Below are 24755 nucleotides of genomic sequence, written 5' to 3'. Positions count from 1 at the left end.
GATTGAGATACTCCTAGGGTGATTGGGAGAATAAAGTGCATGGATCATGTCTGCACTCATGATCAGCAGTGCTTCTCAGTATGGGCTTGGTGTTTTAATGTAATTTCTGTTGAAGATAGTTGGAGCTTTGGTAAATATGCAAAAACAGTTTGTGTTTGATGGTGGTTTTTCTAACTTTATTGTACAGAAGGGTCTCTGGGAGCTGTAGAAAATGTAAGTTGTCTTATAAGACCTCCTGAGAACAAAAGAAGTTTTTCCACCCTGTGACAGGCCCCTTCCTCACTCCAAATCACAAAGCCACCAGCTATTGAACAAGGCCATTTTTCCTTATTTAGGCTATATCCCCAGATTGTGTTTGGGAAGTTCTGCTGAATCTGGGAATCTGGGTCTTTCAGGAAGCCCAGGAGTTCTGCTATAGGTGGCCCACAGCTAATACAGATGGACCAGAAGTTTCGGCTATCTGGCTCCCTGATGAAGGAGGGGCCTCTACCTGTTCTGGAGGCCTGGTCTTTTGCTGCTTGTTTTCTGTTTCTCTGGAGCCATTGACAGAATAATCTTTCAGAGCTGTCGCAAGGAGGACAAAAATGTTCATTGTCCTTACTTTTAGTGACAACTAGAGATTTCTTTTTATTGGATAGTCTCTTTGAACATTTCTTTGACTCAGTGTTCTAAAGAAGTCTTTTGGGAAACAGTTCAGGAAGCCCAGCTAGCAAAAAATCCTTTTTTGTTGGCTGATGGCCTTATGATTTGGGGTGAGGAAGAGGTTGCAAAGAGGTGACATTTGTGTTTAAGAGGTCTTGGAAAGTCTGGGAGAGAGAAGTAAAACATGAACAGTATTTTTCTCAGCTCCAAACTACATTCCTTTAGGAGTGCAGTGAAAGTGATTATGTTCCACACACTTGTAAATCATTTGTCTAATTTGTCTCATCTTTCATGGAATTGTGACTGCTGAGATACAATACTGACAGCACTAGCATTTTAAGAGATTTCCTTTTTCACTTGTGGTCTAAGGGGTACAAGACTGGCTCTCAGAGTGGTCCCTTGAAGATCAGAGCTCGCTAATTCCAAAATGAATGTTTGTAGTTTCCTGACATAAGGACAAAATAAACAGCTAAGGCTTGTCTATAAATATACATCAGTGCCTCTCTGTGCTGTGTGTATTCTCAAAGGTCTCTTTTCATGGGACGTGTTCCACCCACACCTTTCTGTTAGACATGGCTTCTCACTGCCAGCTAATGCTTGTCTCTGCAATGTGGGCCGTGAGTCAAAAGTATTTAAAGGGAAAATCTAGGAAGGAATTTCCATCATTTATTTAATAAATGAAAATGTGAGGCAAAAATTAATAGTCAGCTGGGAAGTGTAGTTGGAAAATGTGGACCATGAGAGATAGTCTTTAAAGATTTAACTCCTTATTGGAAATTTCCCTCCCCCATGAATTCCCTTTGAAGTCCCATTGGTTGAGGCTGATGAGTTTTAAGCAGTGAATATGAATCTTAGATAAGAAGTGTAAAGCAAAGGGCCACCAAAGTTTTGGAATTTTTCAATCCTTACAAATTTAAGATGTCTGTCAAATAAATCTTAGCTTATCTGAGCTAATAGGAGATTGTTCTGCCTGATAATGTTGGGTTCCTGAGTCCATGGCAGGTAGATATTTTTATGAATTTTATAAAAATACAGTCAGGTAAAACTCATATGGTTATTATAAACTGGTGCAAAAGGTAAGGGTTTAAGTGGTAGTGAAAGAGGATTTACCTTGGGGCTGGAGAGATGGCTTAGCGGTTAAGAGTACCAGGTGCTCTTAGAGAGGACCCGGGTTCAATTCCCAGCACCCACATGGTAGCTAACAACGGTTGGTAACTCCAGTTTCCAGGGGAATCCAGCACTGCCTTTTGACTCTGTGGGCATTTCACGGGTACACTTACACACATGCAGGCAATATACTCATACACATAAAATAAAAATAATAAAGTAAAAGTGAAAAAGAATTTGCCTAATTGAACAGACTCTCCTGCGATTTAAAACTCATGCGTACTTTAAGATTTTTGATGTAAGAGGGCAATATATGGGACTGGAGGAGATGGCTCAGTGGTAGAGGACCAGGATTTGATTCCCAGCACCCACATGGCAGCTAACAGCTGTCTCTAATTCCAGTTCCAGGGGATCTGATACCCTTTTCTGGCCTCCACTGGCTTTACATGACACAGGTACACTTAAACACATGCAGGCAAAACACTCATGCACATAAAAAAAAAGAGAGGTCAGTATAGGATGTATTATTTTATACACTGAAAGTGTGCTGATCTCTAAGGCTAAACACAATATGTCCTTCATAGTCTTTCCTATTTGTTAGCTCTTTTGATATATAGTTTTTGGTGTTCAGATTTATATATTTGTTTTTATAGTACTGAGGATTGAGCCTAGGTCCTTCCAAGGCTAGGCAAGACATCTATACCTGAGCCACGGCCACATCCCCTGATACATACATATTTTACATGATAATGATAAAGCTCACAAGAGAAATGAAAGTGAGTGGAAAATGGAACTTTATTTTGTTGGTCCTTTTTGGTCACTGTGGTTCTTGCCTAGAAGATGGAAGGGGCTATCCAGGCCAGATACTATCATGAAATTTAATGTGACATTCCTGTATGCTTATGACCTAGACATTTCCAAGACCCTGCTGACAGCTTATTTCTAGCAGTGTTTGATATGGCAGAATACCAGCTGTCTGAAGATTTTTGGATGTCCTTTGAGTTCTTTGTTCTGTGTAAGTCCTGGCAAAAGATGTGAAAGTCTGTATCATCCTAGATTTCAAATACAAGGTCACCATTTCCTTTTACAAAGGGTATCATCATAGAATTCCTTAGCACGGAACTTCTCCATCAGTGACTTTGAAATATGATACAGTTTTGCCAAGCTGAACACTGCCATTTTTCCAGCATGGAATCCAGGTCTTCCCTTGATAACATCTGATCTGTAGATAACCACCTCTTTCTCCTTCAGATGTTCTCCAGAAACAGCCCAGACTCACAGGCTCAGGTTAGCAGAGAGGAGAAGGGAGAGGTAACAGGCTGGTTTCCCAGACTGGGAGAGAAGAGAGTTCACGGGGAGCCAGGAGCCTGCTGTTGGCCTCCTTTCAAAGCTGAGAGCAGACACCAAAGGTGTTCATTTCATACCCTCTGAATAGTGTAACCCCTCGTCAGGGCATCCGAGATACAGCATTTTCCTTATAAATATTCCTGAAGCTATAACCCCCTGCTACTTTCATTATTGCCAGAATACAGTGCCATAGGGAAGAATCTGGATGACAGCTGGGAAACTCGTGACCACTGGAACATGTAAAACACAGATCTACACTGAGGAGCTAGGATACCTTAAAGGAAACACACTTGTAGAACAGAGTGTGGTCATCTTTCACCATATGACATTTATCTATGTGGTTTTTTAAACTTTATTTATTTTTTAAAAAATTTTAATAACTACGATTAGAAGAAGCATTTCATTACAACTTTAACATATTCAGTAACACACTCCATAGCAAGAGTACATCTCTTTCACAAGTGGCTGTAAGTTTCTAGGTTCACAGTTGAAGTAATACAGTTATACAATATTGAACTCAGTATAAGCCCTGTAAGACATAAAATTGAATGGGTTTTTAACCTTTAAAAAAGATCTCCATTTCGATTTGGAATATATTGTTCCTTGCAGAAGGACTCACTGTTTTTGCTACTAACACTGAGATGTTGGCACGTGCATCTCTAATCTGTATGTATCTGATTATTACTAGTCATAATCGGTTGCACTTGGATCCTTGGCGCCTGTGTATGTCTATAAAGTCATATCTGTGTGTTTTATACAGAGCTCTAAGTTTATAAATCACATGTTTACATATCATGAACTAGTTTAGTGTAGAACTTTCCTTAAGACATTCAGACAGACCTGTGGACCTTTGCTGAAGGTGCTTAGCCATCTAGTGAAGGTAAGCTGTGGTGGAGTTCCAATGCTAGAGAATATGAGAGTCCTTAGTTCATGTTCCATCCTCCCATTATAAAAGAAGTGTGTTTTTTTCTGGTATAGGTTCACTTGATTTCCTGCTATGCTTTGTGAGTTATTGTAGTCTTCCAGGTAAATAATCTCTAAATGAAATTGACTTCATTGTACTCAACTTGGTTTGGCAAATCATTGACAGATAAGGGACATTTAGCAAAACACCAAATAAGGCATGATACAAAGCCTTGAAGTTTATGCACTTGGCACTGTTTAGGTTTTATTTGTATCTAAGGTGGGTTATCCCCTTTGAAACATTACATCAAACTGAGTGAGATAAAGGAAATTCATGTGCTAACAGCAATATTTTATAACATCTTGGGATGTTGCACCACAGTTAATGTATATTATAAACATGGAAAGTCTGATGTAACTCTCAATGAAAATAGCAGAATACAAAGCCATAATTTTTGTGAATATATATGTAAGTCTGTGTAAGTGTATGTGTGTGAACAAGTATAGGAACATAGTAACCCACCATGGTGATGTTTGGTTAGTGGGATTTTTTAAATAAATAATAAACATCTCATTATTGTTTAGTATAGTTTTGTTTTAGGGAAGGCAAACGGTTTTCCTTTACTAATTATTTCCTTTAAGTCGCAAAAAGAAACAATTGAATATTTATTTCTTCCTTTTGCTTTCTGAACATTTCTTTAGAGGCAGGCAGTGCACCTAACAAGACACCTGGAAAGGGGTACAGCAGTTCTTTCCCTGGAATACCTCCTTAACATGGAAGGGTATCCCTTCTCCACTCATCTCTTTTACTCGGTACTTGGAAGACAGTGGCAGCCTGTTTTCCACATTCCTGCCTGGAGCCCTCAGCTTTCTTTATTCTGATATTGGAGATTGTTCAACCAGTAGTAACCAGTTTTCTGGAACATGCTGATCATATTCTGTTGAATGGGCCATCATTGGAATTGGGGAAAGATGGAGAGAGAATTACAGGTATTTATATAAAATATACTGATGGTTATAGAAACAGTGATTACGTATTCTGTTTTAGTACCAAAATTTTCTTCCTGCCACTGTCTTTCAATCCATTATCAGCAAGTGCTGGATTTATGACTCTAAATCCAGATACATCCCAGTTCAACCACATTTGTCCTGCCTGCCTGTACGCATGCCGTCGTCAACTTGTGGCTGCATGTTGTAGCAACTCCTTAGCCCATCCTTCTGTATCAGATTGTGTCATGTACAGCCTTACCTCTACACAGGAACCAATGCCTGTGTAAAATGTAAACCAGATCTTACAATTCTTCCTATATAATACTCCAAAGCATTCATCTTTGTTTTTATGTCTCTCTGTGTGTTGTCTCCTGCCCACCTACTCAGCCGTCTTTTTCCATCTATCCTTTTAGTCAACAAACTCTATACCACCCTTATCTGTCCCTTGAATTTTCCAGAGTCTTTTCTGCCACAGACCCTTTACTTATGCTGTTCTTTCTTTTTAGGATGCTTTGTCCACATATCTTTGCATGCTGACTCCTTATCACCTCAGGTCACCACTTCGAGACAGCTTGTCTGACCATCACAGCTCAAGTACTGTCATCATCAATTTAATGTCTGTCATCACACTTCCTGCAATCTGATACTAATCTGTTCATGATTTTTTGAAATTCATATTCGCACATTAAAATGTAAACTCTAGGAATTTAAATTTTGTTTTGTGCTTCCTGTCCTATTCTGTTAAATGTCCTATTCTGCTTAAATAGTTGCTTGATACATACTGAATGCCCCATAAAACTTATTGAGTGAACAAGCAAGCACATATCTCTGTCATTATTGTATGAGATAAAAATTAAATTTCTTTCTAATTCCAAGACATGACTTCTCTTTGTCTAGTTAAGGATTGTTGTAATTATTATACATAGTAGAGTCCATGTTTTTGATAAGGTCCCCCTTGCCACCCTTTTTAGTGGTAGAATACTTGTTATAGCTGTTCATCCATTTATGTTGATGCCTGTTGTCTTAACTGGGACTAGATGGGCTGAAGTGCTGTCTTTGGCATCTAACAAAGTGATGTTAATTAACACACTAGGATATTCAATCTAAATCTTGGACTTGTCCAGGATTCATGTCTTCCACATTCCATAGTAGCAGTTCATAGCCCTGAACCCAAAGCTAAGGCTGGGCCAACAGACCTTTTGGGTTATCTTTATAACAAGATAAATAAGTGGTTAATAGTCTTTTAAGTAGAATTCAGGATAGAAACATTAGTTAACCAAAAACTTGATAACAAGGTTAAAAAAACTATTTCTTCTTAAGTAGAATAAATGAAACACAAAAATAATTTACCTGTTAAAAGATTAATGTATCAAGTACTTATCAGTCTAATCAGCATAGCTCTTAAAAAATGGTAAATCATATTGAAACTCATGCTAGCCTAACATCTCTCAGTAGAACATAGCAGATTGTGTCTAACTAGAGGTATGCTGCCCATAAGAGTACCTGGGTCTCATGCTGTATTCACATATATATGTAACAATAATAAATGAGAGGTCAGAATACTGAGGGAGTAGAGAGAACATGGGAGGAGTTGGAGAGGAGAGGGCAGGGTAGAAATGATATAAATGCAGTACTTATATAAAATTCTCAAAAAGTTTAAATAAAAGAAGAAAGTTTTAGTATAAGGAGCCAGGGAGATAGCTCAGTCTGTAAACTGCTTGTAATTCCCTTAGGAGGACCTTAGTTCAGCTCTCCAAAACTATGAAAAAAAAAACTAGAGACCCTGTCTCAAAAAGACAAAAAAAAAAAAAAAAAGAAGAAGAGAGAGAGAGAGAAAGAGAGAAAGCTAGGCATGGCAGTGTGTGCCTGTAATCCCAGGGCCTGGAGGCAGAGACAGGAAGATCCCAGGGGCTCTCTGGCTAGGCAGTCTAAGACAATCAGTGAGCTCTAGGGTTCAGGGATAGACCTCTGTCTTTAAAAAACAGGATGGATAGATAACTTCTGAAGAAGAATCCCACCCATGGTTCTTCTCTGGCTTCACATGCATATGCGGCACTCACAACAGCACACAAACACAGACACACACACACACACACACACACACACACACAGAGATGGGGGGAGAGAGGGAGAGAGAAAGAAAGTAGTTTCGATTAAAACAATATGTAATGATGTATTTTCTTTTTAATACTATACAGAGTAATCTGCATATGTTAAATTTAGATATACTGTTGATATTATGAAAGTTGTTATGTTACTCAGGGCTTAATATATGTTGGATAACAGGAAATACAATGATCTGGCAGTTCAACTTTATTAACTAGGTAGCTTTGACTATTCATATTATTTGAAGTACCATGCTTTCTGGATTAATAAAATAAATTTACAGAGAATGGAATCCCAACTTAATTAGCTGGAAATAGTTCTAAAGTTATACTTGGTCTACAAGGCAGAAAGTAGTATTGTCCTTCTCTTTCATTTATAGCAAGTTTCTGAAAATGTACTTAAATATCAAATACTAAATGTATGTAAGATTAAGTGTGGATTTGAATGTTGAATTGCCAGTTTTATAGAGCTAAATCATATAAGATCCTTCAGTATGGTTCCTTATAGGGGGATTTATTATTTCTAGCTTCTTTTAAGCAGGAGTGAGCTATGGCTTTCCCCTCCTAGTGAAGCTTCTACTTTACCATTGCTCACATTTCCTCCCTGGTTGGCCATAGAGGCTAGAAAGTTGGTCAGGAAATCTCTAGGCTCTCTGCTTCCCTGTTGAGAAATGGGTACCTGGAACCTTTGGGTTCCATTTTGGAAAACTCTGTCCTCCATTTTCTAAACTCTCAACTTGTCCATGGACTAACAGTATCCCGTTATGTAGCAAGATGGAGAAAGACAGAACACAGACCCACCAGACCACTTAGATCAGCAATATATACTTTCCCAGGATACCCAGGGTGACTCCTACACCGTCTTCTATCTCACTTCCTACACTGCCCCAGGACTGTAGGAAGGAGCAGCCTTCTGATCCCTTGCCAGCCTCCCACCAAGGGGAGAGTGGGCCCTGAAGGCTTCTATTGTGAAGAAACCTGGGTTGGGGCTAGTGGACACAGGCGCTGCCAGCATGCTGCTGTTTCAGCCAGGACTTATCCTGGGGCATTTCTCCTCTTTGTTCCACCTCAGCGGTGGTACTCTTAGGCCTCCAGGGTTGACTTGATACTGCTGTCCATTGCAGTGTTAGTTAGCATCTTCTTCCCTGTGGCTCCTGTGTTCTGCTGTCATCTCAGACTATATTATCCTGCCCGTTTCTGGATGAGTGTCAAAAGGCAGGAAGGGGCTTTTTTACCTGCTGATGTTGACCTGACTTCCTCCTTTGTGGTTGCAACTTCAGTGAGAAACTTGGGTTGCTAGGGGAGACCATATAAACAGAAATTCAGTTTTGAAGACAAGGAAGTCAAATGCAGACTTAAGGGGAGGGTGGGTGACATTAAAATGAATGAACTTCTTTTCCAAAACTCTGTCCTTGAGCTTAGAAAAAATGTTTAGTTACTTTCTGCTTCATGGAAGTAGCTAGGGATGTTTCATTTCCCGAGAATTGGGGCTAATTTTATCTTGGACAATGAATCTTTTCTCAGCAAAAGTTTCTGCATAACAATCATTATGTAGTCACAATGTTTATTGTCAAGCAGAGCTGTCTACCAGCAATAGGATTTATAAAGGGGCAGTTAATAGGAAGTCAGTAGGAATTGGGCCTTAGTGGGAATATGGGGAGGAGTTAAAAAGGGTTGTTCTTTAGAAGTTGTAATGGCCTCAGCCCTGTCCCTCTCTACTTCCTGTGGGCCATACCTTAGTCAGGATCAAGGGTATCTGGAGCCAGATTTCCTGAAGCTATGTTGCCTTGAGCAAGCTCCTGCTGTGGCTATACCTCTTACTCCTCAATTCTAAAAGACAGGCCAATGGCAGTGATTATCTACCTTTCCAGAATGTTCTCAGTGCTAAACCTTATACATATAATTGTAATAATATAAAAAATGTGTCTGACACATACTTGTTAAACAATATCCAGATTGTTACTCTTACTAATATGAAAAACATTGTCTCAGACACCTGGATAGAAGTTATAGATATGCTAATAATCTTTGACAGAAAACCACCAACATTGTGCATTGTCTCTAGAAGTTGAAAATCAAACCCATGTTTAGCCTACAAGTTCTAATGCAGTTAGGGAGAAAGGAAGCTTTCCCCCAATTGAGCATCATCTTCTTATGTGACTGTGTGCCCCCAGGGTTGTATCCAGTCTGACTGATACCTTCCTTTTAGCAAAGGAACATGCATGCAGCTGAAATGGGATGGGAGTAGCCACAGCATCTCTTTTGGTCTTTACAGCCCTTCCCATTTCCAGATGCTACCTCCATGCTGCAAGGTCTCCGTAAGGAACTGTAGGCCACCTCCATGCTGTGCATATTTGAATTGTGACATTTGTGTCTTTCAGCTTTTGCCAGTGGATGTATCTGTTTATCTGTGCAAATGGTAATGGACATTCCTTTGTGGAATGTTGGCTTCCATTTGAGTGATTTAATCTGTAAGTCAAGTGGGTTTTGCTGGGAGGAGTTACTGCCCCCTCAGAGCAGAACAGGAAAATTGTCAGGCCTGTCAGCTCATGGGTGTTGCATCTGAAGGGGTAAGCACTTCAAAATGTCCTTTTGCTGAGTGTAAAATTTAGATTTTTGCCTGTGGAATGTGTGTCCTGCAGGCCAGGACCTGATACAAAATATCCGGAGATGAAACTGGAAGGTTATCATGTGCCCCCTGCCTGCCTGTCACCTAAGTTTATGGTGTCAGGTGTTTACCATTACCTCTTTTTTGTTTTGTGGTTTGTTTTTGAGACAGGGTCTCCTTCTAGCCCCAGCTGTCCTGGAATTCACTAAGTAGACCAGGGTGGCCTTGAACTCACAAAGATCTGCCTGCCTCTGCCTCCTAAATACTGGGATTAAAGGTGTGTGCCACCACACCTGGCTACCATTACCTCTTTTTAAAAATCAGTTAATTAATTTTTTGAGACAGGGTTTCACTGTGTAACCTAGGCTGGTCTGGAACTCATTAGGGAGACCAGGCTCTCCTTTTACTCACAGAGATCTGTCTGCCTCTGCCTCCCAAATGCTGAGATTTAAGGCATGAACCCTGACATCTAGCTTTCTTCACCTCTTTTTATTCATGTAGAATTGTAGAGAGCCCTGGTTTATACTAACCTGTCACAGTTTGTGTGGTTCTCACATGCTGCTGAACACTGGATCCATTTTTTAAATGAGAAGTTCCAGCTTATTCTGGTGGAACCTGGTTCCTCCATATAAGTTGTGCTGTGGTACTTGACTCCAGAACTGAACTGGATGTTCTGCAAATGAGAAGTACCTTTAGGCAGGTAGCCTCCAAGGCTTGGTGCTTGAAGTTGACTGCTGCATCCTCCACAGTTACCTACTTGCAAACTCACACACATGTGGGGAGCAGAGATAGCATACCAACTAGGTCACACAGTCTGTAGCCTCTACTCTTTTGTGTGTGGACCTAACGTGATACACAGTTTTACCTCTCCCTTGTCCATGGGTGGCCTCCCCAATGGTGATCTGATATATACTTCATTCACCAAGGGAACACTTACTGAGGGCTTTCTGTTTTCCAAGCAGTGACTGAAGGAGACACGAAAGTGCTAGGATGAGGCACGTAGAGAGTCTCTGAGAGCCTTGGAGAAGTGACTGGCTGTGCTTGAGGTTGTTTCAGAAGGCAACAGCTCCAGTGATTTAGTCTCCAACTCTGTGAAAACAAGGTGCTGTTTCCCCTAGAAGATGAAAAAAATCCATTTACTGACACAAAACTTATATGTTTTACTTTAACTATTAGTGTCACTGTTGGAATGAAAACTCTAGAAAACAGTTTTTATCTTTGAGGGGCTAGAGGTCTAAGTAAGTGCTTCAGACTAACTCTGTTTTCTGAGGATAACACTGAAGTCTCATACATGCTAGGAAAATGCTCTATCACTGTGTTCAATGCAGTTTTCATTGACTAGTAATCATAAGAAAAAAAGTCTAGCACTAAATCTCAAGATTAATCACACTGAATCAAGTAGAAATTAGTCTGCTATTTAACACGTATGTACGCAGGGGCATACGGGAGACAGTACACACACACACTCACAAGAACATATGCACAAGCACATGAGACAGTACAAATGACCAATAAATGTGAAAAAAAAAGTTCAACATCACTAGCCCTGAGAAAAATGCAAATCCAGAGATTCTACTTCACCCTAGTCAGAGTGGCAGTCATCAGGAGAACAAGTACCAACAGTGTTGGTGAGGATGTGGACTTGCGTGTCGAACTCGTGCCTAGTACTTATCTGGATGTCCCTAATAGTGATCTTTATTATTGACAACTATTGTATTGTTACAGATTTTCTCTATGGTAGTCATCCCAGGCCATGTGCCTTCTACATGTGTAATGAGCATAGTTTAGGATTCTTTCTCTTCAGCTGTTGGATTAGATGTATTTTGAGGTCTAAGGTGAGCTTATTTACATTCTATCCAGTTTGATTCTGAACCCTAGTTTCCTGCTGTCTCACTGAAAATCAGAACCTGGGACTACCTTTTGCTTTTCTGTGATATTAATCAGATAGTATTTGATGAGTTCCACACAAGGAATCCACACAAGGGATGCCTATTTTGGTGAGGTCTGTGACCTCTAGATGCTTTGCCAACCTGACATGCCCAGGTAAGGTCAGGGGTGAAACATAAGGGTGTTTTGCTGAGTGGCTGTTTATCAATGTCGCTTTTTTTTTTTTTAACTCCACCAGCTTAGTCGTAAAGTATATCAGGTCACTCAGGTTTGTGACTATCTTGAAAATGTGGCTTTGCTATGCTGGACTCCTTATAGCCATCTGATGTTGTATGTTCATGTAGACAAAACACTGACTGATGGTATCTGTATTGTAAATTCACATAGCAAATTATATGAAACACGTCTCACAATTGTTGTTCTTTATGTGTGATCTGATATTTCATGTGGGTGTGTGTCACATATGATTCTACTTTCATATCATATGTATATATGATTTTATGTTTCTGTATACAATTTAGATGCTCTAAACAAAAGAAAACATGCAATATTTGTCTTTCTGAGATTGACTTAGTTTCTTTAATACGATGATCTCCATTTGCATCCATCTTCCTGCAAGGGACATAATTTTGTTCTTTATGACTGCATAAAATTCCATTGTCAATATAGACTATGTTTTCTTTACTCATTTGTCTGATGAACATCGATGTTGGTTTCATAATTTCATTATTGTGAGTAGTACTCTAATAAACATTGATGTTGAAGTATCTCTGTAGTCTGTTGTCTTGGAGCCCTTTGGTAAATGCCTAAAAGTGGCATTGCTGGGTAATAGGGTAGATCTACTTTTAGTTGTTTGCAGGATTTCCATACTGCCTGAACTAGTTCACATTCCCACCAGCAGTATGTAATGATTCCCTTCTGTCCACATCCTCACCAACACTGTTGGTACTTGTTCTCCTGATGACTGCCACTCTGACTAGGGTGAAGTAGAATCTCTGGATTTGCATTTTTCTCAGGGCTAGTGATGTTGAACTTTTTTTTCACATTTATTGATCATTTGTACTGTCTCGCATGTGCTTGTGCATACATACGTGTGTGTGTGTGTGTGTGTGTGTGTGTGTGTGTGTGTGTGGTCTGTGTCTATGTGTGTGTATGTATGTATGTATGTATGTGGAGGTGTCTTCCTCAGTTGCTCTTCACCTTAGTTTTTGAGACAGGGTCTCTGACTGAACCAGGAACTTACCTATTCGACTGGACTGACTGTCCAGCCAGCTCCAGAGACCTTTCGATCTCAACCTCCCTAGGCTCTGTAGGACTAGAATCACAGTTATGCGCTGCTGCACCTGGCTCTTCTACCTAGGTTCTGGGTTCTCAGGCAGCAAGTACTTTACTGACTGATCTATCTTCCAACCCCTGTATTTTTTCTTTTGAGAATTGTCTGCTTCTTTCATTAGCCCATTTATTGATCTGGTTGTTTGATTTCTGGCTGTATAGTTTTTGTTTGTTAGTTTGTTTAGTTCTTTATGTATTCTAAATATTAATTCTCTGTAAAACATGTAGTTAGTAAAGATTTCCTCCCATTCTGTAGGTGGTCCCCACTTGATTATTTCCTTTGCTGTGCAAAAGGTTGTTTTTTTTTTGGTCTTTTTGAGACAGGGCCTCCCTGTAGTCCCAGCTGTCCTGGAACTCACTATGTAGACTGGGCAAAACTTTTTAATCTAATGAAATCCAGCTTGTCAGTTGTATCCTGAACATGTAGAGGCTTTTAAAGAAAATCCTTGCCTATGGTTATATCTTAAAGTGTTTTCCCTACCTTTTTCTTTAACAGTTTTAGAGTTTTGGAGTCTTATATTAAAAGTCTTTAATCCATTTGGAGTTAGCTTTTATATGAAGTGTGAGAGTTAAGGCTCTAGTTTTATTCTTCTACATTTGGATATACAATTTTCTTAGCACCATTAAACCAGTAATGCAACCATTTTTTAAATTTAGACAGATGGCAACTTAATATGTATGATCTAATATTTTAAAATTTGAACCGTCAGTTAAGAAAGGGTGCACCTCTGAAACCAAACACCAGTCTTAGACTTACGCAAAATGTGGCCTGAGGTGAACTTTTTTTTTTTTTTTTTTGACTCACAGTGCTTTTATATATTTTTAAAAATTTTTTTTATTTTCCATTTTTTTAGTGCTTTTGTATTTAAAACAATTAAACACAGGGCTGGAGGGATAGCTTCATGGTGAAGAGCACTAGTTGCTCTTGCAGAGGACCTAGGTTCAGTTCCCAGCACCACATAGCAGCAAATAACTATCCATAACTCTAGTTCCAGGGTATATGATGCCCTCTTCTGACCTCTGTGGGGATTGCATAACATGCATGCACTTATATACATTCAGACAATACACTCACACACATAAGAAATAAAATAATAAAATATTTAAAAAATTAAACATCAGCCTTAGTATATTGGGAGATCTCATGCAGACTTCTGTCTTTTATTTTTCTATAAAGTCTGGACAATCTTGCCAGGCTAGGCAACTGTATCTGTCTGATGCCCACATGTATCCATTTGCCAGAGTCTTCCCTTGGTCAGTTTCTGGCCGTCATGTGACTGGTTGGCTTTGTGGGCTACAAGGTTGGATATAGAATAGAGTAAGTTGAGGAAAGAGAGGGTTGGAAGAAAGCATTTGAGCCAAAGCCATTTGTTTTATGTACTAGATACCATGTGCCAGTTCTTCTTAAAAGAAGGCCTCATGTGGCTCTGGACCCTGGCAAAGAACTTGTGAGCATAATTCAAGAGTCCTTCTATGTGCTGGGAGATGGCCTAACTCTTATTAGCATTTTGGCTTGATGTTCCTCATGTAAGTAGGATGTGATGATGGAACTTTTTTCCTGTGGCCATCATGAATGTTATGGGCTAATGTAATGCTTATCCCCAATTTTGTAATTTTGGGGGAGTTATTGAACAATTACTTATATCCCTGCTTTAACATAAACATTCTTGTGACTAATTGTGTGTGTGTGTGTGTGTGTCTGTGTGTGTGTGTCTGTGTGTGTATCATAGATGTGATATCATAGCTTATAAGAGGGAAAACTTGAAACAAGAGAATACTCATCAGCAGAGCAAGAGCTGAATAAATTATGGCACATTAGTGCAATGAAATATTATGTAGTATTAGAGTGACAAATTGACAAGATACCATCTGACCTGGAGAGATTTCCTTAAAGAGCAATATTAACTACAATTTAATTAGGCTCTACTATATACTCTCCAGCTCCAAGGGCTTCTCATGTATTAACTTACTCAATCCTCACAACTACCCTAGGAGCTTGGCATTATTATTTCCATTTTTTGGATAAGGAAACTGAGGAATGGAAAATAAAGTAGTCCATCCAAGGATAAGCCATTCATCTGTTGTAAGGCTAGGTATAAACCCAGGTAACCAGTTGTTGGAGATGGTTTAAAATCATGTCTTAGGTCAGATACTAAAGTTAATTTTCAGTCAGAAGTTTTGCTACAGAATATTCATTTGTAATTGCTTCTGAACTCTCTGAGTTATCTTTTACATTTTAGATTCTCATACTTACCATGTTGTATCAGACCTTACAAATTTCTTGGCCCTTTGCTTCCAAATTTAGCATGCTAATTCCCTTTCTTTCAAACCAACAGAATCTTTCTGCTGCTAAACCCCTGTAGATAAAGTTCACCTCCTTCATATTATGTGGGGAGCAGTGAGTCCCAGCAAAAGCGCCTTATGTTCATTGAGTGGCTATTTTCTATGGATGTGAAACACAATGTGCTATACAAGTAGATTTTATATGGTATTGAGGAAGCTGAAGTTTAGATAGAAATTAGGTCCAGAGTCACAGAAGGAATTAATACCTTGGATGGTGTATTAGTCACTTTTGTGTTGCTGTGATAGAAACACCACAACCAAGGGAACTTATAAAAGGAAGAATTTATTTAGCTTACATTTCCAAAGGGGCAAGAATCCATCATAGCAGGGAGGCATGGTGGGCGAGGTGGCTGGAGAAGGAGCAGAAATTAAGGTCTCATATCTTCAAGCACACACAGGAAGCCAAGAGTGACTGGAGAGCTGGCAAGGCTTAAGAACTCTCTAAACCTGCCCCCAGTGACATGCTTCCTCCATTGTGGTCACATCTTCTAAGACCTCCCAAACCAGCAGCATCAACTGGGGACAAAAATGCTCAAAAACTTGGAGCCTGTGGGAGACATTTTTATTCAAACCATCACAGCTGAATAGAAGCCTCATCTTACCTTGTTTTCAGAGGTAAGGTGTGCAAACTACAGTGACCTACCAGAGGCCTTTCATATGACTCTTGCCTCTGGTTATGGACCTTATTTGGAAATTTCTGAAAGCTTGCAATTAGTGTGGCATTATTTACTGTGGGTGCCAGTGGAAGACTGACTTAGAACAGACATTGAAGGCTTTTGTATTAATCTTCTGTGGCCGCGGTAACAAAATATCACAGACTGGGTGGTGTGAATCACAGACATTTATGTCCACAAGTTCTGGAGGCTGGCAGTGCAGCTTAAGGTGCTGGTCAACTTTTTTCTGGTCTGTTTTTATAGTTTGCAGGCTAGAACCTTTTCTCTGGGTACTCACATGGTGGGGAGAGAGGAAAGGTACATTTGTTCTTTGTTGACATTTCTCATAAAGATACTAATCATCCACCCTGATGAACCTTTAATTTCCTTACCTGTACTAAGGCCCTTTCTCTAAATTCATTGTGGGTTGGGACTTTTACTATATGTATTTAGTCTGTAGCAGACTTTCAGGCCACAGAAGCAATCTAATCCTGTTCTCACTTATGAATAGGAAATGATTTGACAGAGGAGTTATTCCACTTGTAACAGGAGAAGTCACCTTTGGACTTTTATCATCTAGTGAACTACCTGCCACATGGTAGGGGTTTAATTACTGTTTGTGGATGAAATAATATAACCAAACATCTTTTGTTGCCTTTGTGTGCCTGAAGTTTTCTTGTGGCTATTAAGCCTGTTTTCTCCACATTGGGTGCTTAGGGACTGGTGTTTTAAGGTGGTATTACTTTGTCAGGTTCTGGGAACCCTGATTTCTGTAATGGAAATACCTTTCAATTAAGGCCCTGTGAGCCGGATAATGAGGGCAAGAAAACACCAGGAAATCTGGGCTAAAATAGTTGTTAGTATTAAACATGTAATTTACATCTGAGTTTTAAATTTCAGGATAGAAAAGGAAAGTTTGATGCCATAAATTTTTCATTATCCTTTAGGTTATTTAAGAAGGTGGCACTCTTACACCTAGCACTATATACAAGGGAGGGATTGTGTGGCTCATAGAACTAAGAACTTTGAACACACTGTTTAGATCATCTCTGGTAATAGCAATTTTAAAGAATATTTTATTTATTATTTTTATTTTATGTGTATGATTGTATTGCCTGCATGTATATGAGTGCACCCATGTTGTGCAATGCTGCGGAAGTCAGAAGAGGGCTTTGGGTTCCCCTGGAACTGGAGTTAAGGACGGTTCGTAGCCGCCACGTGGGTGCTGGGAATCGAACTCCGGTCCTCCGCAAGAGCAGTCAGTACTCTTAACTGCTGAGCCATTTCTCCAGCCCCAATAATAGCATTTTTTTTTTTAAGCGAAAGAAAGCACTGAAGTTGTCTGTGCTAGTTTCTTACAGGCTTAGTGAAATCCAAAGTTAAGATACAAAATTGCACATCCATGAATATTTCTTAGGGTATCTCAAAGTGAAAAATGCAGTTGGGCAATTTTCAGGTGATTTAACTTAGAATCAGCATTGTCCACCCAAGGATAAATCTGTACTTTGGTAATGTACTCAAGGAAACTCTGCCTCTGGCTTCCATTTATTCAAAACTTTTTAGAAGCCATTCTTTAATTGGAATTACCAAAGTGGACTGAGATAGAATGACTTAAAATGAAGAGCTTGGAAAGATGGGAACATAAAACTCTCTTTGTCTAGGCCCATACACCATAAGCCTATAGATTGACTCGATTCACTTGAAATGGGAGTCTGGAAAAACTTGAGAAATTCCTGAAATGTTTAAAGCAGGGTAGTCATTGGAAATATGCTACTAAATGTTAAGGAGTTATTTTTCAAAATTAAGAAAGGCTCTGTTTAACATTTCAATTATTACCATTTTACTCCATATTGCCAACTTTTGTTCATTTCCTGGGTTTCTAATCTACATTTTAAAGCTTTCTCTTAAACTATTCAGCAAATTGTGTAAAGATCCTTAAAGCAAGACAGTCTTTAGAATACTGCTCTTAGGTCCCTCCTCCTTTGCTTTGGAAGCATGGATTTGCTTTAATCCTGGGATGATAGTTTAGTATAGCAGGCTTCTAGTTTTTGATCATGACTCACAGTATAACATATTTTACCTCAGCTTTACTGTAACTGAACCAAAGCTGCATGAAGCAGTTCTTGCCTTACTTGGCAAGTTACATTCTGACACTTGCCTTTAGAAGGTGCTAACCTCTACCCGACCTACACACTGAATTCATGACCATTGTGTCCTAGATGGCAGTTTGGCAAAATCACCAATAAGGATGCCTTATCCCAGAGACTTCATCCTATGTTTTTCAGTTATTGCAAGAAAAAAAAAATTCTTTATCCTCTGCCACACTGTACAGGGTTAGACTTGGTCTTTAGGATGCCCTCCATCTTTACCTTTGTTCTTGATCTTGTTTACATTTAAAGGATATCTCTGAATTCAGAGTGGAAGATCCCAACATGTTCAGTGGGTGATTATATCTATTCATGTTGTGACAACAGGCTATTTGCCTTCTAGAGATGAGAGCCATTGTTCTTTGGTCAGCTATAACTAATGAAATAAGATTCTCTAGTTGTAAAGCTTTAGCAGTCCATAATAAGAGTCTCCTCCTATATTTCCTGCTTTTGAGAAATCTTATTTGTTCCTGCATTCTCTTATGTGTTAGTGGAAGTTAGGAGTTTTTGTAGTTAGGGGCATAAAGGATGATGATAAGAAGCCCAGTGTTACATACACTTGTTCAGTCCTTTCTGGGAGCTTGCTTTCTTTTTGTCTGTTCTTCATTTCATTTGATTTGAAGATATTCTGGACTATGCATTAAGGGTGGAGGAATGGGATTGGGGAAACTTATAGCAAGTAGGGTGAATATGGCTGCCTGTCAGCAGCTGGTTAAAATATTGATTTCTCTGCTGGGTCCCAGGACCACTGCTAACCAACTCCTTACAGTTCCTCTTTGGCTCCTTTCAGTGACAGTCTGTCTCTTCTTGTTTTGAGGACTGCTATCATCAGGGCTTTTTGTAGCATTTGGCTTGGTATCTGGAACATTCTGGATTGAACCCAACTCACTCTAGGAGCAGTGAGGTTAGCCTGGTGGGGCTGAGTGGCAGCTGATAGGTGACTCTGGGGTTGGGAGAGGAAGGTTCTTCCACACACTCTAGGAACAGCACTCTGCTTCCTATGCTCAAGAGAGGGAGAATTACTTGCACTTTCCCTCCAGGTTGATTCCCTGGTTGAGCCATTTAGTACTGCAGAAATACTTTCCTGGCAAGGCCAAAACAAGTAAGGAAGGGCAGAGTGTGCAACTTTTCTGGGTTCCCATTTTCTCACATATAAAATGAGGCTAATAATAAAAATGTATAGGCTTGAAAGGAGAATTTTATGAATAAAGTGTGTTCTGTAGGTGGTTAGAACATGGGATTTACACAGGGAACACAGGTTGAACTTCTGTGGTGTGGGAGTCCTGAAGTGTGGGAATCCTGAACTGGGCTTAGAGAACTAGGCTGATCTGTGAGGTCTGTAGATCAGTAGCACCCTAGCTGATGAGAGGGTACCTAAAGCAAAGATTTAATTTTTTTTTGCTTTTTGAGACAGGGTCTCATTATGTCGCCCAGCTGGCCTGAAACTCCCTATGTCAGCTGACCTGGATCTCATGATACTCCTGCCTCTGCCTTTGCCTCATGAGTGCCGGGATTAAAGGCATACACTACCATGTCCGGCTCTAAAGCAAAGCTTTTGAGATTGTCACATCTGTCCCCCTTTGTACAGTCCTGAACTTAGGCTGTATTTCTTTTTTTGGATGTCTAGGGGTTGAGGAAGATTTATGTGATTGGAATGACTTTTTTTGATATTATTTGCAGGATCAAGATGACTTCTTCATGTGTGTGTGGGGAGTCTTTTGTCCTTATGGGATATAAATCTGATTAGGAATTCTCTTCTACATTTTGTTCTTACAAACTATGGTTAACAACATGGCTCTGCCTTTTAGGAGCTGTGCATTTTGAGTGCATTAGCTAATGATTAAGAAACCTTAGAAATAGGGAATTTCTATGAATGCCAAGAGCTTTCGTAATTACACATTTGCATTATTTTGCTTGGCATCCTTGAAAGTTGTGCTTTCAACATGAGAATACTAGAGCAGACTTCTGTTTTTCTAATTGTAGAGCAAGTGCTGAAGGAATATGCCCCAAGAATGCTCAGGCCAGTGGAGTTGTGCCAGTGTCTGGTGGAAGTCCTGAAGTGGCTTGGGCAGGCGTGGTTTCGATTGCTCAGAAGTGGAAGAAGAGCCTGAGACAGAGCAGTTGAATGGAATCAGAGCCCAAGGGTAGAAACCACTTCATGCGGAGTCGTGCTTATGTTCCTTGCCCCTGTGTTCTCAGACATATGGCATCTGGAAAAAAAATCCAAATTTCTGTTCTACTCCTCCAGATAATTATTTTAGGATCTAAGGAGCTCTTTAAAGATGTCAAGAGTAACATTTTGAATACCTTCAATAAAAGTCTTAAAAAGTAGATATTCATGAAAGAGGGGCACAAGTAGCAAGTAGACAGGGTGTCCATGTGATAGCTGATGTTGTTTTTATTTCATTTCAGGCAGTGGAGCTACTGCTGTGGTTCAGGCTGCCCTATGCAAACCCAGACAAGAACGTGTAGCAATAAAGCGGATCAACTTGGAAAAATGCCAGACCAGTATGGATGAACTATTAGTGAGTATAAGGGAGGGGACGCCTAATGCTTACTCTTCCTAGTCCTGGGTGTACAGAGATGAGTAAGAGAAGAGCTTAGTGCTGGTGAGTAGTGTTATCTCCTGTTGACCTGTGTTTCTTGGGAAGCAGCTACCCTCTTCCTCTTCCATTGAGTAATTAGATTCTGTACCTTATGATTATTTAGCTTTGACATACTCAGTCTGCATAGCCCTAGTGGTTTCAGTGTTGACATTCCATTTTATAGATCAAAGGAACACATTCCACACAATGACCTGAGGTCATGCAATTTCTGACCTCAGAGTTGGATATCTCAATTCTGGCCCTTGTCTAGAGTACATGACACAAACAGGAATTTCCTCCAAACTATTTGTTGGTCATCTTGACTTTTGTAAATTACAAAATCATACACAACTTAGATTTTTAAAGACATGCAGTTTAACCTGCATTTGGCTAATGACAAAAGTTTACTCTTACATGGCTACCTTGTGTTTCTTATTTGAAATGAAGCACATAATTAATTGAACTTTGTGTAGGTATGACTATAGTAGCATTGGTTGGTTGAAGGAACATTTGCTTTTGGCTTAACTGACTCATTATTAAATGAACAGCTTGGCAAATGGTTATTAGTTGCCCAGAAAACTGTGAAGGGTTTGAGAGTGTAATCTCATAAATATAGTTGTTGTCGTCCTGCCTGCCAATTTTTTTTCTTTTCTTTTGACCATTTATTTGAGCATAAAACAAAACTGCAATGGAGGAGTTAACTGATTGGTTATCCCAACACTAATCCCAGTACAAATATTAGTCCAATAGCTCCAGACAAGCTACAAAGTATAATGACAGTTGGCTCCACATAAAGAAGCCTTTTGTTTTATTCTACATTGGGAATGGAATGCCATTAACAAGAGCTTTTTGTCTTTACTCAGAATATAGCTTTTATTTCAGGCTTAATTACAGTACACTATAGTATAAATTAAGTGCAAGGATAAAGCTGTACTTTTCTAGATCTGTTTGGTCTTGCATTTTAAATTAGACTATATAATGCATTATCTCACTGGGCTTGAAGCAACAGATTGCCAACGAAAGCCTAGAGTTAAACAAGGGCTTCTTCAATTTAATGTTAATTTTTAAAATTTGCATTCATTTAAGGCATTTTCTCTAAACTTTCAGCTGTGCTTAGGTTGCATGAAAATGACGACTACATAGTACTTGTCTGTTTCTTGCTATGTGGTGACCAATAAAATTGTGCCTTTGTCATCTAACCAGTTCTCAAGGTCACTTTCCCTGAGTGGAAAAAGCCTTGAACAAACTGGGGAGAGTTGGGACCTGCTTCTGCCACTAACTTGTTTTTAACTTTCCTTGAGTTACCTAACAGCTCTGGGTCATTTTAAAAGAAAGCCAAATCTCAGAGGTATTTTGGGAGTCCTCAGATTCTGTGGCTATATATGAGGGCACATGACCTTTTCTTAAAGTTTGAAGCCTATACTGACACTTGTGCACTGTTTGAAATATTCCTCAAGAGCTTGCTCGTGATGTTTGTTTCACTGTGGTGCTCTGTTGGAGTCCTCACTATCTTTTGACTACAGTAGACTATTTATACAGGTATATACAGCTTGTGTACACTTGTACTGGTACCTAGGAAGCAGCTTTGGGCTGGATCGATGCTGTAGTCTCATCTCAAGATCTCAAGTCCTCAGTTACCCAGGGCCTTCACCTCCCCCCTTTGGTAGCTTTTTATCAGCAGCCAGGCATGATGGCTCAGTAGGGGCAGGATTGGAGGTCAACAGGGAGATCCTCACTTTAGTCCCTTTCCTCTGTTTCCTAGGACCTGTAAGCATAGCTATAATATGCTGTACTTGTGACTTAGTTATTCATCTAATGGTTGGGGTTTTTATGCTTGTAGGCTTGGCTCTGTCAGTCTTTTGTGAGTTTGTTAGCAGTGGTTACTTTTATTTCTCTCATCCTTTTCTTTTCCCTATAATGAAGGCCTTTTCCTCTCTCTAATGTATAGAATAGATGCATACTTATTTATTGAATAAGAAAAAAATTATTTTTATTTTAAAGGATGCCAAATGAATACATTTATTGCTTTGGTCTTTACTTAACTTTGAACTTTTGACCTTTCAGTGTCTTTATAGAGTTAGGGAAGGGTGGGAAGAATGACTCTGGTTCTTCAGGATATATTATTCCTAATTTCTTTTCACACAAAGATAATGAAGTATTTGTAGTGTAGCCTGCCTCAGGTTGCCAGGCCTTGTGGTCCAGCTTATTAACATATGAACTTGTATGGAGCAGAGTTGCTGCATCCTTTCAACCTCTTGTACTGCTGTTGCTTGCACTTATTATTTTGGTGGCCTCACATTTGGCAGTGTTTGGACATCCCAATAATCCTTTAATTCCATGAGCGTTTATCATCTCCAGGTCAGGGCACAACATCATCTCACAGACTTGCCATGTGTTAACTGGGAACTATTGTTCTTATAAGAAACAATGGCCAGTGGGGGTCTTTATCTTAGAGAGCGTTATGTCATAGAGATCACAATTATCAACTATTTCCTGGATCTTGGAACATCTGCCTCCCTAGATGAAACTGTTACCTCCACTCCCTGTTCTGTAACCACCCCCTGACTCCCTGTCTATCCCTATCTCCCTTGTCCCATTGATAGAGGGGAAAATGGGGTTCCTTTCCAGGGTTCTTAGTCTCATTTGTAAAAGGATTTAAGAATGGACTCAAACAGTCTTTAGGACAATTTTATTAGAATTTAAAGGAAAAATCTCCAGGGCAGGCAAGCTGTAAAATTCAGCAGCCACCCTTCACTGGAGAATGGAGGGGAGAAGGACAAAAAAGCCATAAAGTCATGGTGGTTTAGAGCTCGTCTGGAGATCAGCCATATGGCCTGAGGGGAACTTTAAAGAAAAAGTAAGAAAGCTCAAAATGTTGGGGTGGCCCAAAGTATTAGGGAAAGCATGGTTAAAAAGAGATAAAAAGAAGAAATGGAGAAGTTATGCTTTTAAAAATTCATCTGTAGGGGCTGGAGAGATGGTTTGGTGGCTAAGAACACTGACTGCTCTTGAAGAGGACCTGGGTTCAATTCCCAGCACCCACATGGCGGCTATGAACCGTCCTTAACTCCAGTTCCAGTGGAAATCTGAAGCCCTCTTCTGACCTCCACGATGTTGCACAACATGGGTGCACTCACATACATGCAGGCAATACACTCATACACATAAAATAAAAATAATAAAAAAAATGTTCATCTGTAAAGTGGGCTTACTTACAGAGAGCCACATGTCTGTGGCAGAGTCCAGAAGCACTGCACTAGGGGGTGGGATTCCAGGCAGGAAGAAGTCACCACCCCTTTAATGGAATGGTTATTCTGCCTATCCTTTAGCATGACTTAAGGTGAATCTGCCTTCTGAGAGGTGGTCCTGTGACCAGGCCATTGACCCAGAAATACTGGAAAATTAAGGTTCCACTCAAGCCAGAAATTCTTGTTTTCTTGACCAGATTTCTCTTAAGGGCCTTTTTGCTGCTGTAATACCATGATATGGTTGAATGAACATGCAGAGCCAAATATGATGACACTGTTAGGGTCCGTGACTCGATGGGTCCCTTCCAGGTAACAAATACACGGGATTGGAGATGTAAAAATCAAGCAGAGTCTTTACTTTCCAGCTAGCTGGGGTCGACCGGCTTCCTGAGACATGCAAGTCTGGTCAGAACGATCGACCCCCATTCAGTTTTAGGCACAGATTATATAGGCTCACATAGTCATTACACAAAAAGCATTCCTCAGCATACACTTTGATCAAACATCTTCTAAAAGCTATAGTTTCGGTTAAACATCTTTTCCAGGAAGGGTAGATCTGGTGTAAGCCTGGTGCAACTTCCCTCTCTTTGTTCCTTATCGGTTATCTGGTATGTGCAAACAGGCCTACAGGACACATTGTAAATCAACTGAGTCTGGGGTCCAGGGTCCAGGAAGGAGGTTTACAGCACTTCAATTCTTAGCATTTCAACTAGGTTAATCATCCATGTGTGGTAGATACAATCAGGCAGAACAGGCAAGCTTAGCAAGTAAATCTAAATCAACATTTTAAACAGAGTTTTCTATCAAAATGCAGAGTTCTTACAGCATTCATCAAGGTATTTCATTTTTTTTCCAACA

General features: G+C 39.8%; 1 protein-coding gene across 1 annotated transcript in view; it reads left to right on the top strand.

Annotated features, from left to right (window-relative positions):
* Stk39 (serine/threonine kinase 39) overlaps nucleotides 1-24755 on the top strand; it is a 331576-nt gene that overhangs the window by 44851 nt on the left and 261970 nt on the right. Inside the window, exon 6 of the mRNA XM_008849922.3 lies at nucleotides 20477-20589. Within this exon, the coding sequence (XP_008848144.1) occupies nucleotides 20477-20589 (113 nt within the window). The remainder of the gene's footprint in view (nucleotides 1-20476; nucleotides 20590-24755) is intronic.

The sequence above is a fragment of the Nannospalax galili genome, unplaced genomic scaffold, assembly GCF_000622305.1.
Source record: "Nannospalax galili isolate Female #2095 unplaced genomic scaffold, S.galili_v1.0 scaffold165, whole genome shotgun sequence".
In the NCBI taxonomy this organism is placed as follows: Eukaryota; Metazoa; Chordata; class Mammalia; order Rodentia; family Spalacidae; genus Nannospalax; species Nannospalax galili.
Note: the sequence above shows the minus strand (reverse complement) of the source record. Positions and strands in the feature narration are given on the sequence as shown.